The sequence below is a fragment of the Ranitomeya variabilis genome, chromosome 1 (genome assembly GCF_051348905.1).
Source record: "Ranitomeya variabilis isolate aRanVar5 chromosome 1, aRanVar5.hap1, whole genome shotgun sequence".
In the NCBI taxonomy this organism is placed as follows: Eukaryota; Metazoa; Chordata; class Amphibia; order Anura; family Dendrobatidae; genus Ranitomeya; species Ranitomeya variabilis.
The window spans coordinates 165,272,889-165,288,334 of record NC_135232.1 but is presented as its reverse complement, the minus strand read 5'-3'; the positions used below and the strand labels follow the sequence as shown (position 1 = coordinate 165,288,334).

At 42.9% G+C, this 15,446-nt stretch overlaps 1 protein-coding gene across 2 annotated transcripts in view; it reads right to left on the bottom strand.

Annotated features, from left to right (window-relative positions):
- Window positions 1-12,288: 12,288 nt before the first annotated feature.
- Window positions 12,289-15,446, bottom strand: part of SRP19 (signal recognition particle 19) — a 36,665-nt gene continuing 33,507 nt past the window's right edge. For both annotated transcript variants that reach the window (XM_077290412.1, XM_077290420.1), the window contains exon 6: window positions 12,289-12,727. In XM_077290412.1, coding sequence (XP_077146527.1) covers window positions 12,597-12,727 — 131 coding nt within the window. In that variant the 3' untranslated portion in view covers window positions 12,289-12,596. The remainder of the gene's footprint in view (window positions 12,728-15,446) is intronic.

Genomic DNA, 15,446 nt, shown 5'->3' with positions numbered 1-15,446 from the left:
GACCGCGCGCAGAGCTCAGCGACTCTCCTGCTATAGACCGCGCACTGAGCTCAGCGACTCTCCTGCTATAGACCGGGCACTGAGTTCAGCGGCTCTCCTGCTATAGACCGCGCCCTGAGCTCAGCGGCTCTCCTGCTATAGACCGTGCACTGAGCTCAGCGGCTCTCCTGCTATAGACCGCGCACTGAGCTCAGCGGCTCTCCTGCTATAGACCGCGCAGAGCTCAGCGACTCTCCTGCTATAGACCACGCACTGAGCTCAGCGACTCTCCTGCTATAGACCGCGCACTGAGCTCAGTGGCTCTCCTGCTATAGACCGCGCACTGAGCTCAGCGACTCTCCTGCTATAGACCGCGCACTGAGCTCAGCGACTCTCCTGTTGTAGACCGTGCACAAGGCTGAGAGCATCCGATGCCAGAAGCTAATGACCCTTGGCTCGTGCTGTGAGTGGGAGCCAAGTGTCAGTCCTCTGATCCTCTCACATGAGAGAATCGCAGCCCAGGTGCGATGGAGACATAGAAAGTAATTTCTCCATCTTCATTGCCTGTCTCGGCGTATATCAGAGGGTGGGATGATATCAGAGTGCTGTCCGATGTTTCACACGCATCCATAGACTTGTATGTGTGCGAGTGAGCGGAGTCTCGCTGCCAATCACAGCATGCTGCCATTGTTCTCTCAGGCCAAATGAGAAAATAATCGCAGATCTGAGCTGCCCCATAGAGTAACACTGGGCCGAGTGCTATGTGATGTTTTCACTGATGGACTCAGTTCTAGATGTAAAGATGCTTTTAAAACTTTACCAATAAAGACACGGATTTTATATCTGTTGAGCTGGATCCTTTTACTATAATACTATAACTTTATGGTCTGCCACTTTGTAGCTAAGATTTCTAAACTCTTAGGCTATGTTCACATGTTGTTGTTTTTTCTGCTTTTTTTTCTGCAGCCAAAACTTGATCTCTTGGCAGTAAAAAAAATATATATAGACAACAAGCAGTTTCTTGCTATGTTTTTAAGGATCCCAAAGTTCATCTTTGCTTCTACCGTGCAAGCATGAATAGGCAAGCATGAACACTAGGTGTTACGCCACCAATGCAAGACGTATGTGGGCAATTTGATCAAATTATTTAGTGGAAAAAGTTCTATATGTCTGAATGCAACATTTTATTTCTTCCCCTCATGCTTCATAATATAACATTGGAGCAAGTGGGATCCTATGAATCATCGGATAGCACTCTCCCGAGTTGTACGCTGGTCACTCGCCAGTGTGAGCGAGCCCTTAGGGCTCATGGAGACGTCTGTGCAAATCAGTCTGAACATGTACCACTAATGCATGGACTGGCTGCGCAACCCAAGTGTGACAGCCTTCTAGAAATATATGAAGCAGTTCAGGCAGGAGAGCCGCGGCCAGTCCAATGCAACAGAATTTCATCCAAAAAACTTGTATGATTTTTTTTCCCCTCACTGTGTGCAGTCTATGTGCAATATGTTTCAAGATCATTTAATTTGAAAACTGATGCTATACCATGGCTCTGTATGGCATCCTATTTTTTTATTTTTTGCGCACTTGTGGGCTTGAATGGGCGAGTATCATCCGACACAGAAGAAACTAGTACATGCTGTGATTTCCTTTTCAAACGTGCAGATTTGGTCAGTGAAAATAAAAATTGCTCCCCTGCAGTGCCCCGTTGCATAACCTTGGTCTGTGTTGTCTGTTGTTACACGGACAGGTCTCGGAACGAAAATACCTTTATGTGACCCTACCCATAGGACCCAGATGAATTAACAGCCTGATTGTTTTCGCTTCATAATTATTCATCATTATTTTTCCTTTCTAAATTAACTAATGTAAACATTTTTTTTTTAATTTAAGCTTTCACTTTTGCAGTGTCAACGGTTATTTGTAGGGGAAGAAGCAAAAGATTGGCTGAAAATACAGCTGTGAACAATTCCAATAATACAAGTAAACAGGAAATTCTAGCCCGAGCAAATCCTCATGTGACATTTCTGCTGCTTACAAATAATTGATGGCATATATAAATAATGTAGACTGAGGTTTAGCACACAGAGAGGTAATTAGTAATCGGAGCAGATTGTAAGCCACGTCCTAATTTTGTTAGAAATGTTGAAATGGAGCATGGAATATTATTCTGCTCGATCTACAATTTATAGGGAAGCAGAGACCTCAGAAAATGCTGTTTACTGAAAGTGTGAATATTGGGAGAAAATTAATTTATGTCCTCATAGGAGCTGATGGCTTTCAGTTGTAGGGGTCCGCATAGTCAACACTTGCTATAGACTGCGGCTGTAGGCTGCAGCTGTAAGAGGCCGCTCACTGTAGGTTGCCGTTGTATAGGCTGCGGCTGTAGGCGGTCACAGTCACTGCAGCTGTAGGTGGCCACAGTCATCGCTCATTGTAGGCTGCTCGCTATGGGCTGTGGCTGTAAGAGGCCACAGTCACAGCTCACTATAGGCCGCGGCTATAGGAGGCCACAGTCACAGGTCACTAGGCTGCGGCTGTAGGCGGTCACAGTCACCGCTCGCTGTAGGCTGCAGCTGTAGGAGGCCACAGTCACAGCTTGCTATAGGCTGCAGCTGTAGGAGGCCACAGTCACAGCTTGCTATAGGCTGCAGCTGTAAGAGGCCAGTCACTGACCGCTATAGGCTGCGGCTATAGGCGGCCACAATCACCACTCGCTGTAGGCTGTGGCTGTAGGCGGCTACAGTCATCGCTAAATATAGCAGGAGCCAGGTACGGACTGGGGATCAAATTCAGCCCTGGGATTTGAAATCACATAGGCTCATGTTGTTCCCGTCCCCAAGAACCAGATGGGATATATTACTAATATTCCCCTAGATGGAGGGAAGGAAGATTTACTACAAGATCAATATTTCTAATGATACCCGAAACATGCAGGGGTAAGTGATGGAGTCAGCAACTTTGTGCTCCGTTACAGCTCCTAACAGTATGAGTGTCTTGAGAACATCGATTCTTTTAACAACGTAGCAGACAAGGCACGTCTCGTCTGGCATTTTCCAGAATTGTCAGTCCGGCCCTGACTGGAGCTGTAGGAGGCCACAGTCACCGCTCACAATAGGCTGCGGCTGTAATCGCTCCCTGGTACTGTATAGTGTGATGACTGAAGATGCTCCTTGTACAACCTGTGATAAAGCCAAAAATACGTATTGAAAAACATCCCAGTTAATTATAACGAATAATCATGAATATAAACACTGTAAAAACCATATGTATCCTAGTACTGGGTCGGACTGTACCGGACAAACTGCAATTCAATATAACAAATAAACCGAAAAGAAAAGAGGGAGGGCGCAGCAGTGAGTGCAGAGTGTTTTTACATCTTCTCTATACGGGTATGTACTACTTTTCAAACTATGATTATGGATACTATAAGTTATATTAAGTGGCAGCTATGTCTGCATTACTTTGTAGATATGGTACATTGTCCCGAATAATGGATATCCACATGTGCACTTGTCTGTGCCCTATTTATGCTTGCTGAGAGTACTATGAGGGATCCTTTCCCTGCTATTTTGTCTACCTGCTAATTTCAATAAAGATTGTTTTCTTACTTTGCATATAATTGGACTTTAGACTGCTCTTTTCTTTTCGGTTTATCTGTGATAAAGCCAGCAGCTCCTGTGAGGAAATACAGTATTTTCTGAGGTGGCCATTGCGGAGAACTGCAACTTTCACTGAAGAGAATAAGAGATGAACTGATGAGACCATACACAGTGAATGGGGAGGCTCAGGCTTATTTTCCCAAGGTGTAATAGGTGAAAAGTGACCACATACTTGTTAACCAATTTCTCTCAAACGCTGCAATACCCACAAGAGCTTCTCAAAAGTATAATACATTGGGAAGCAAAAATAAAACTTTTGTAATTTTTCCACTAAAATGTTGCTTTAGTTCTAATTTTTCCACTTACAGAAGGGTTTACATAATTGGCACAAAAATGTGGTTTCTATTTCCATTTGCAGAGCTCCTAGAGAACCGGAACATCAAAAGCCCCCACAAGTGACTTCATTTAGGGTTGGGGGGCATGTCGCTTTGCCAGAGCCTTTGTGCTAACAGTATTTTAGAAGCAGACTATATTTACATTGACAGATGAAGGACCTGAGATAGGACTTGTTTTTTTTGCAGGTCGAGTTGAAGCTTTTATTGGTACCATTTTAAGGTTAGATAACAGTGAATGTTTCATTTGGGTTTTGTTGAAGTTGTTCAGAGATTTAGATAGCAATCCCCATGCAAGCGTATAGCGTAGATCATAGAATAAATGTGATCCAATACTTATTTTGGTTGTTGAGGAGCAGAATGAACAAATAATAAATAAAAAACAATTTTTGCACTGCTGTAAATTTTTTCTTTTCTGTCGTTCACTGTGTGGTATAAGTAACACTTATAACAGCTTTATTCTTCTGAACAGTGCAACAATGGCAAATAGAGAGCTAAATAGGTATTGCATATATAAAATATATGTCTAAAAACTAGCTTTAGCTACTTTCTCACACTAAAAAAAACATTTACAAAAATATATGAATGCATTGCCCTGTTTTGAAAGATTTAATTTTATTTTTCCCCCAACACAGCTGTATGAGGGCTATTTATTTGTGTGATGAATTTAATCGAAACATTCTGGGGTAAATAGCATTTTTTTCATTGCTTTCCATTCTTTTTTTTTTCCTTTACACCATTCGGTAAAAGTGATCAAACAGCTTTATTATTTGGGTAAGTACAAGATGACGCGACCCTCCATCATTCACACAGGCTCCTCGGAATCGCGCTCCTGCGCAGGCATACTTATCTGACCTGTTGAGGGCAGCGTAAAGTACAGCAGTGCACAGGCGCCGGAAAGGTCAGAGAGCCCTGTTGCATGCGCACTGCGGTACTTTGACAGCCAAAACTGGTGACCGGTTCCCTTTACCAATTTTTTAGAAATCATCATTTGTTTTGCATTGCAATATTGTGAGAGCTGTAACTACTTTTACGCTGATAGAGACATGTGAAGACTTGATTTTTACTGGACAAAACGTTTTCAATGATGCCATTTTTCTGTACATGATTTTTTAATCATGTTTTCTACTTTTTGTGCAGTCATATGATGGGGAAAAAAATACATCTTTCCCATGTATACACACAGATAAAATTGTTACTACCCTTCTATTAAAGTAAGAAAAACCCACAATGGTCACTGAAATAACGTGAAACTGACTAAAAGCAATTTTCAACTTTAATTTACTGAACATCAACTAATAAAAATAATTGTTTCTGAATTGTGCTTCAACAGAAAAATTAAATAGACAAACAAAAATCTAATGAAAATGGCCTGGATAAAAATGCTGTTACCGATAACTTAATATTTACTTGCACAACCTTTTGGGGCAATCACTGCAAGCACACAATTTCTGTAACTCTTCTTGAGACTTCTGCACCTGTCCACAGGTATTTTGGCCCACTCCTTGTGAGCAAACTACTCCAGCTGTCTCAGGTATGTTCTCCTGACTGCAAATTTCAGCTTCTTCCACAGGTGTTCATTAGGAGATAGAAGTTGCTTCAGAATAGTCCAGTGCTTTGCTCTTGCCCTTTCTTGGATGTTTTAGGCCAGTCTCACACGTCCAGATAATTCCGGTACCGGAGAAATCGGTACCGGAGTTATCTGTGTCCGTGTGCTCACGTGGCACATCAGTGTGGCACACGTGCGGCAGCCGTGTGCCAACTGAGGACCACACGGACCGTGCAGGAGACAGCTCTAGAGTTAAGCGCTGTCCCCTGCTTTTGGTGCTGAAGCCGGCATTCATTCCTTCTCCCCAGCAGCGTTCGCTGGAGAGAAGGAATGAAAAATCAATGTTGTTTTATATATTTTTTTGTTAAAAATAAAGTTCGGGGTCACCTCCCGCCTCCCACCCCGTGTGCCCGCCCGTTTGCATTAAAATACTCACCCAGCTCCCGCGATGCCTCCTCTCAGCACCGCAGCTTGTCCTGTATGAGCAGTCACGTGGTACCGCTCATTAGAGATGAATATGCGGCTCCACCTTTATGGGAGGTGGAGCAGCATATTCATCCCTGTAATGAGCGGTACCACGTGACTGCTCATACAGGACAAGCTGCCGGCGCTGAGAGGAGGCATCGCGGGAGCTGGGTGAGTATTTTAATGCAAACGGGCGGGCACACAGGGGGTGGGAGGCGGGAGGTGACCCCGAACTTTATTTTTAACAAAAATATAAAAAAATTGATTTTTCATTTCTTCTCTCCAGCGAACGCTGCTGGGGAGAAAGAATGAATGCTGGCTTCAGCACCAAAAGCAGGGGACAGCGCTTAACTCTAGCGCTGTTTCTCCTGCGGCGGTACGTGCACACGGAGGAGAGTGCACACTGTTCTCCGTGTGCGGGACAATTTGCGGACCGTGCTGCCGGAGAAACGCGGACATGTCTCTGTGTTTTGCACACGGACACACGGTTCGCGAAAAATCACTGACATCTGCAGAGACACATTCATTTTAATGTGTCTACGTGTGTCTGTGTCTCCGGTACGTGAGGAAACTGTCACCAAACGTACCAGAGCCACTGACGTGTGAAACAGGCCTAAAGCTGTGTTTTGGAGGAGCCATAACTAAGCTTTCTGACATTGGGCAGCACATGTCGCTCTGGAATGCTTTGATCGTCTTGATATTTCATTGTACCCTGCACAGATTCAAGATACGCTGTGGCACCTGCAGCTCCTAAACATACCAGAGACTCCTATGTGTTTCACAGTAGGTACAATGTTCTTTGTAGTCTTCATTTTTCCATCTGTGAACATAGAGCTGATGTGACTTGCCAACAATTTCCAGTGTTTTAGCTGTCCAACGGACATTCTACCAGAATCTTTGTGGATTGTCAATGTCCATTTTGGCAAATTCCAGTCTCACTTTTTGTGATTTGTTCTTAGCAGTTTTTTATTCTTCTGTTATTGTCCATTAAGTCCATTTTAGATAAACACTGTAGGGAAACAGGGTGCACCACACCATATGGTGATCTCTTTATAAAGGGTTAAAATAGATCCAGGTAATGTGCTCACCTGAGCAAATTGTGTAGGCACAACTCCTGTGAAAGCTCAACACTGGTTGCTCCTGCCCCATGGCTGGGGGGTGAACTCCACCAGGGGGCTTGAAAAAAAGACAATTCCCAATTTTGGGCTGCGCTAACCAAAATGAAGATCCTTGGATCCAATAATATAAAGAAGCGGGTTTTATTCCTCAATGTTTCCATGTCGGACTAGCGCATTTCTCAAGTATAAAAAACAACTGTATCAAGATGCATTTTGGCATATTTTAGTCTCATTTTCTCTTCCATGAAGTCCAGTTTGACCAGCACAGCAATGGATGATACGATATGACCGATGTACTTTGGAGTTCACCTTTAATCTCTTCGGAAGATATGGGCTTTTCGGTTACCATTCATAATATCCGTTCCTTTGTCATCAATTTTCCTTGTTCAGCCACATCCAGGGAGCATGGCTACACGGACACAGACCTAAAAACTAATATGTGCAACTCTAGTAACAGGAACATCAAGATGTTTAGAGATGGTCTAATAGCCTTTACCTTTAACATGTTTGTCCATTATTTTATTTCTAATCTTTGGAAACAATGCTTTAGGCCTGTTTCACACATCAGTGTCTCCGGTACGTGTAGTGACAGTTTTCTCACGTACCGGAGACACTGACACACGTAGACCCATTCAAATGTCTCCGTGTTTTCACGGACCGTGTGTCCGTGTTTCTCCGGCAGCACGTACAGCAATACGTCCTGCACACGGAGAACAGTGTGCACTCTCCTCTGTGTGCACGTACTGCCCGCAGGAGAAGCGCTGTCCCACCTGTGTGGTGCTGAAGGCTGCATTCATCTCTTCTCCCCCGCAGGAGAGAAGAGATGAATGATCAATTTTTTGTGAAAAATAAATTTTGCTGGGACCTCCCACCTCCCATCCCCAGTGCGCCGCCCGGCCCCTTGCAGAGAAATACTTACCCAGCTCCCGCAATGTCTCCTCTCAGCGCCAGGAGCCTGTCCTGTATGAGCGGTCACGTGGTACAGCTCATTACAGTGAGGAATATGCGCATATTCACCACTATAATGAGCGGTCCCACGTGACCGCTCACACAGGACAGGCTGCCAGCGCTAAGAGGAGAGAGGAGACATCGCGGGAGCTGGGTATTTCTCTGCAGGGGCTGGGCGGCGCACTGGGGATGGGAGGCCCCAGCAAAATTTATTTTTCACAAAAAATTGATCATTCATCTCTTCTCTCCTGCGGGGGAGAAGAGATGAATGCAGCCTTCAGCACTACAAAGGTGGGACAGCGCTTACTGTAGCGCTGTCTCTCCTGCGGGTAGTACGTGTGGTCCTCAGGCGGCACACGGCTGCCGCACGTGTGCCACGTGAGCACACGGACACGGATAACTCCGGTACCAATTTCTCCGGTACCGAATTATCTGGACGTGTGAAACCGGCCTTACATTGTTTTCTTTGGTCCATATTCAGTGTGGTACACACTACCATACCAAACAGCACAATGACTAAATTTCACCCTCTAAAGAAATTACTTTTTTTTTTTTCACTTGCAAAAGATGCCGATACAGAGTTGACATGTGTTGTGAACAAAAAGCCTGTTCTTCCTCATCATTTCTAAAGAATTGATTTACTCCAGCAGCGCAGCCCACATACGTGATCATCCAACTGGATCCAATATCTCCTGAAGGATTTATCCACCAGCCACGAGGCAGCTATTTTTCTTCATGTCTACAAAGGAGTTGTGCCGGTCAGTGTAACTAGCCCTCTCCTACTCTCCCTCCACAGGGTATCACCCTATTGTGCGCTGTTTCCCACTTCTAGATTTACACATCACCCTCTAAATAGGCAGACTGCCTGATTACAATGTTGTAGACACCAGTGATGCCAACTACATGACAGCTTAGTTTAGAGTTCCTATGGACAAATTGTTTTCAATCTTTTCTAGATAGATTTTATTAGTTGATGTTCAGTATATTTGAATGAAAATAACTTGAAATTGAGAAAAGTATTTCCGTGACCATTGTGTTTATCTTACATTGACAGGAGAGTACCAACAGGTTTGTGAATAAGGTATTCACTTTAGGGGTTAAATACAATAACAATGAATGTGGTTTGTCAATTTATTTTGTGATTCTTAGTTGTGAGAATGAAAATATATATGTGTGCACAATCAAAATGCTACCAGGGGTGGTGCTGGCTGTAACTGCTGGACTTTAGTTGTCAGTGAAGCCGAGCTCCCATGGTGATTGGGCTGGGCACGGCTCCTGCAAATCACCAATATATCCATTTGAAGGCTCTTGTTACTGAATAAGTACAACCCTTGGCAAAAAAGCAGATCACAGACATGGCACAAAACTAAAGTCATTTCAAATGGCAACTTTCTGGCTTTAAGAAACACTAAAAGAAATCAAGAACAAAAAGTGTGGTAGTCAGTAATGGTTACTTTTTCAACCAAGCATAGGGAAAAAAATATGGAATTACTCAATTCTGAGGAAAATATTATGGAATCACCCTGTAAATTTTCATTCCCAAAACTAACACCTGCATCAAATTAGATCTGCTCGTTAGTCTGCATCTAACAAGGAGTGATCACACCTTGGAGAGCTGTTGCACCAAGTAGACTGACATGAATCATGGCTCCAACAGGAGAGATGTCAATTGAAACAAAGGAGAGGATTATCAAACTCTTAAAAGAGGGTAAATCATCACGCAATGTTGCAAAAGATGTTGGTTGTTCACAGTCAGCTGTGTCTAAAATCTGGACCAAATACAAACAACATGGTAAGGTTGTTAAAGGCAAACATACTGGTAGACCAAGGAAGACATCAAAGCGTCAAGACCGGAAACTTAAAGCAATATGTCACCAAAACAGGAAATGCATAACAAAACAAATGAGGAACAAATGGGCGGAAACTGGAGTCAACGTCTGTGACCGAACTGTAAGAAACCGCCTAAAGGAAATGGGATTTACATACAGAAAAGCTAAACGAAAGTCATCATTAACACCTAAACAGAAAAAAATAAGGTTACAATGGGCTAAGGAAAAGCAATCGTGGACTGTGGTGACTGGATGAAAGTCATATTCAGTGATGAATCGCGAATCTGCATTGGGCAAGGTGATGATGCTGGAACTTTGATTTGGTGCCGTTCCAATGAGATTTATAAAGATGACTGCCTGAAGAGAACATGCAAATGTCCACAGTCATTGGTAATATGGGGCTGCATGTCAGGTAAAGGCACTGGGGAGATGTCATTACATCTTCAATAAATGCACACGTTTATGTTGATACTTTGGACACTTTTCGTATCCCATCAATTGAGAGGATGTTTGGGGATGATGACATCATTTTTCAAGATGATAATGCATCCAGCCATAGAGCAAAAACTGTGAAAACATTACTTGAAAAAAGACACATAAGGTCAATGTCATGGCCTGCAAATAGTCCGGATCTCAATCCAATTGAAAATCTTTGGTGGAAAGTTGGAGCCAGATTGATGAAGAGTACTGTGTGACACTCATTAAGTCCGTGCCTCAGAGACTGCAAGCTGTAATAAAAGCCAGAGGTGGTGCAACAAAATACTAGTGATGTTTTGGAGTGTTTTTTTGTTTTCCATGATTCCATAATTTTTTCCTCAGAATTGAGTGATACCATAATTTTTCCCTATGCTTGATTAAAAAAGTAATCATTACTGACTACCACATTTTTTTGTTCTTGTTTTTTTTTTAGTGTTTCTTAAAGCCAGAAAGTTACCATATGAAATGACTTTAGTTCTGCTGTGATCTGCTTTTTTTCTCCAAAATTCAACAATTGGATGAACATCCTCGAAGACCGGTTATTCCATAATTTTTGCCAGGGGTTGTAGTACTATTACATCTTGTCAGGAAGCGGTTAATTTCCATAGTTAAAATGGACAGATCAGAAGAATAAAATTAGGAATTTGTATTTTTAGTGTAGTTTATTAACCCCTTTCTGCCATCGGACGGAATAGTACGTCCGATGGCAGTATCCCCCGCTTTGATGTGGGCTCCGGCGGTGAGCCCGCATCAAAGCCGGGACATGTCAGCTGTTTTGAAAAACTGACATGTGCCTGCAAAAGGCGTGGGCGGAATAGCGATCCTATTAACTAGTTAAATGCCGCTGTCAAACTGACAGCAGCATTTATAAAGCACTTCCGGCCGGAAATGCGCACACCGGTGACCCCTGTCACGTGATTGGGGGTCATCGGTGCGTTGGCATAACCACCAGAGGTCTCCAGCAAACCTCTATGGTTGTTGATGCCAGATTGCTGTTGAGCGCTACCCAGTAGTCGGCGCTCATAGCAATGCAGTAATGTAGCAGAGCAGATCAGGCTATGCCAGCTTCTAGCCTCCCTTGGAGGCTACTGAAGCATGGCAAAAGTAAAACAAAAAAAGTTTTTAAAAATATGAAAAAAAAAAAAAAAAAATTAGAAAAGTTGAAATCACCCCCCTTTCGCCCCATTCAAAATAAAACAAAATAAAAAAATCAAACCTACACATTTATTATTATCGCATTCAGAATTACCTGATCAATAAAGCAAGAAAAAAATTCAAACCGCCAGAATTCCTTTTGGTCGTCGCGACATTGCATTTAAATGCAATAATGGGTGATCAAAAGAACGTATCTGCACCAAAATGATATCATTAAAAACGTCAGCTCAGCGCACAAAATAAGCGCTCACCCGACCCCAGATCACAAAAAATAGAGATGATGCGGGTAACAGAAAATTGCGCAATTTTTTTTTTTTTTTTATAGCAAAGTTTGGAAATTTTTTTCACCACTTAGATAAAAAAATAACCTAGACATGTTTGGTGTCTATGAACTCGTAATGATCTGGAGAATCATAATGGCAGGTCAGTTTTAGCATTTACTGAACCTAGCAAAAAAGCCAAACAAAAAACAAGTATGGGACTGCACTTTTTGCAATTTCACCGCACTTGGAATTTTTTTCCCGTTTTCTAGTACACGACATAAAACCAATGGTGTCGTTCAAAAGTACAACTCGTCCTGCAAAAAATACGCCCTCACATGGCCATATTGACGGAAAATAAAAAAAAGTTATGGCTCTGGGAAGGAGGGGAGCGAAAAACGCAAAACCGAAAAAAGCTCCGGTCATTAAGGGGTTAAAACAAATGAGTGTTTAATTGTAACCTTGTATTGTCTGTCTCTGAGCAGGGAATAACATGGAAGATCAGACTATGGAGTCTTATCAGATGCTGGAGCTTTATTAGGTTAAAATAAAAACTAAACCAACAATACTTTGTCAAGACAAAAAAAAAAAAAAGTATCAAAGTTCTTAATAATAATAATTGAAGAAACAACATTGAGAAACAAATTCTTCTGGTGTTTGGATGCGTCCAGCAATGACTGTTCATCTCTGAGCATTGTGTTTGGAGTTATTACATTTCTAGAAGTCACTTATTGAGGGAGCCCAGAGATGCTTCATGCATTCATTTTGACTGGTAACCGGCAGGAGCAACCAGATTTCTGGTTCATCATCACTTTGAGTTCATCACTTCTTCTTTTTCTTGCTTTTCTTCCCTCCTTCTCCCACCTGGACAGTTTGGTCTCCACCTCCAGTTTTCTGTGTCCTAGTCTTTAGTTTGGGGATATCTTCTGCCACACGAAGCATCACAGCCTTCCCTAAGAGGAAAAAAAGATTTGTATCAATTCACAGCCACAAGAGCTTATATAAATGATAAAGGTCTATCCACTCGTGTGCCTTCAGTGATCCTGGGTTTTGATTACCAGTAAGCCTAATAATAAAAACCACAAATCTTGTATTGTGCTGCCAAACTGTACATACAATAACGAGGCCAGTTTGGAAAAGCAAAGCTGTAGGGATGATCTTATTACAATGCACAAATACAGGTGCGGACAGAACATTGATCTTTCCCATGATCTTTTTACCACTTGGCCTGCAGCGGTGACCAGGGCCATCCTGTACATCTAGAGGAAGATTTACTCATAATCACAGTGATTCTTTACTGTAAGAGCAGTGACACTATGGAACTCTCCGTCGCATTTTGTGGAACGGCTGATTCACTACTAATTCAAGAAGGGCCTGGATGCCTTCCTTAAAAAAATAAATATTACAGGTTATGCGTACTAGATTCTGCGATTCCCTTCCTCTGGATCGACATCTTAGGCTACAGGTTGAACTTGATGGACACATACATTATATACACACACATTTCTGCCATCACTGTAGACAACAGTGAGAGAAGAGGATAATCTAGTTGGCAAGTCTTGTGCTGGGAATACAGGAAGATGCCGTGTGTGCAGACTGCAGGCACGATTCGGTAATCTGCACTCACACGGAGTGATGGCAGAAATTTGTCTACAAGCTAGAAAACCACTTTAAAGTCATTCAAAGAGGCTGGATTTGGGGGAGACCACCGGTCATTTGCTTTTTAACTCCACTGAATTCAATAAGAGAAAAACGAAAGGCAAAACATATTCAACAATATGACAAAAAGAAAAATAATTGAGATTGAGACTGTATTTTGCGGATTATAAGACGCACCAAGGTTTTAGAGGAGGAAACTAAAGAAAAAAATTTAAGCAAAAACTGTGATCATGATGCACTGTTATCGGGTTTTGGGGCTGCTGTCGACACGGATATGGGTGTAATGTCTCCCAATTCTGTACTAATGCCCCCCATCCTGGTGTATATGGCTCTCATCCTGGTATTAAATGATCCCCGCATCACACAAAAACAAAACACGATTTTACTCACCTTCCCTGCCCCTCCTCTTTTGATGCCGATAAATGACTTCTGCATGGATCCGTCAATGCAAAGCCTCACCACACATGGACATCAGCTGCCAGAATATTAACTACTCCCCATACCCACGACAGTGTTAGCCACAGCCATCTGCTGCAGGAAGCCGACAGCTGTGACTAACACTGTGACCCCTATTAAAGACACTGAATGTGCACTGCTCCCCACGCCCAAAGTCCCACCCACCTCTCAGCACTGGCTTCAGTTTAGAGAGGTGGGTGAGATTCTGGGCATGGGGAGCAGTGCACATGCACTGCCTCTAACAGCGGGCACACGTGTTAGCCCCAGGGCCGCTCCTGCCTGCTGTGACCCACTCCTCTACCTCTCCCACCACCCCGATAGCCAGGGACATCCGGACTACCAGATGCACCCCCACATTTACTACAAAAGTTTTGGGGAAAAAAGTGAGTCTTATAGTCAGCAAAATATGGTACTTTAAAATTTAAAACCACGATTAGTCTTTATTTCATAAATGAATGCGGTACATCAGGGGTGTCAAACTGCATTCCTCAAGGGCTGCAAACAGGTCATGTTTTCAGGATTTCCTTGTATTGCACAGGTGATCATTTAATCACCTGCACAGAATGATTCCAGCACCTTGTGCAATGAGAAGGAAATCTTGAAAACACGCATGGTTTGAGGCCCTTGAGGAATGCAGTTTGACACCCCTAGGGTACATGATAAATAATTTCTCATAAGAATGTGCTTCTTTCCTGATCATTAACTCTCAGTCGATGGCTAAAATCTATATTCAGTGAAGACAGATTTTCCATTACTGATATAGGAGACGGCAGCTGGTGCTTTCAAAGTTCAATGGAGGAACGAGAGATGGACATTACTGCAAATACTCCTGACACAAAAGTTACAATTCTCAGAAGAACATTATGAGAACTATGGGTATGTGCACACTTTAGGCATTTGTTACAGCACCTCTTACCAGAATTCTTTAAAAGACTTCACACATTGGGGAAAAAAAGGGATCAGCAGGCCGAAAAGGGATCAGCAGGCCGAAAAGGGATCAGCAGGCCGAAAAGGGATCAGCAGGCCGAAAAGGGATCAGCAGGCCGAAAAGGGATCAGCAGGCCGAAAAGGGATCAGCAGGCCGAAAAGGGATCAGCAGGCCGAAAAGGGATCAGCAGGCCGAAAAGGGATCAGCAGGCCGAAAAGGGATCAGCAGGCCGAAAAGGGATCAGCAGGCCGAAAAGGGATCAGCAGGCCGAAAAGGGATCAGCAGGCCGAAAAGGGATCAGCAGGCCGAAAAGGGATCAGCAGTTTTTTCAAGACAATGTCTTAAAAAGCTTTGAACAATTTCAATTAGCGTTTGGTCTGTCCCACAACTTCTCTATCAATACCTGCAATTAAGACATGTCTAATTCTCAAAAACAAACAAAAACACACTATTACCTATAATAGTTTGTGAACACTCAGTAATTGACGCTATCACATCCTTGGACTCCACTAGGGCACTAGTTTCACAAATCTATAAACAACTATTGATGATTCAGACTGAGAAACACAATGTGGGTTAAAGGGAAAGTGCCATAAAATTTTAACAATTGAAAAATGTTTAAGTATTAA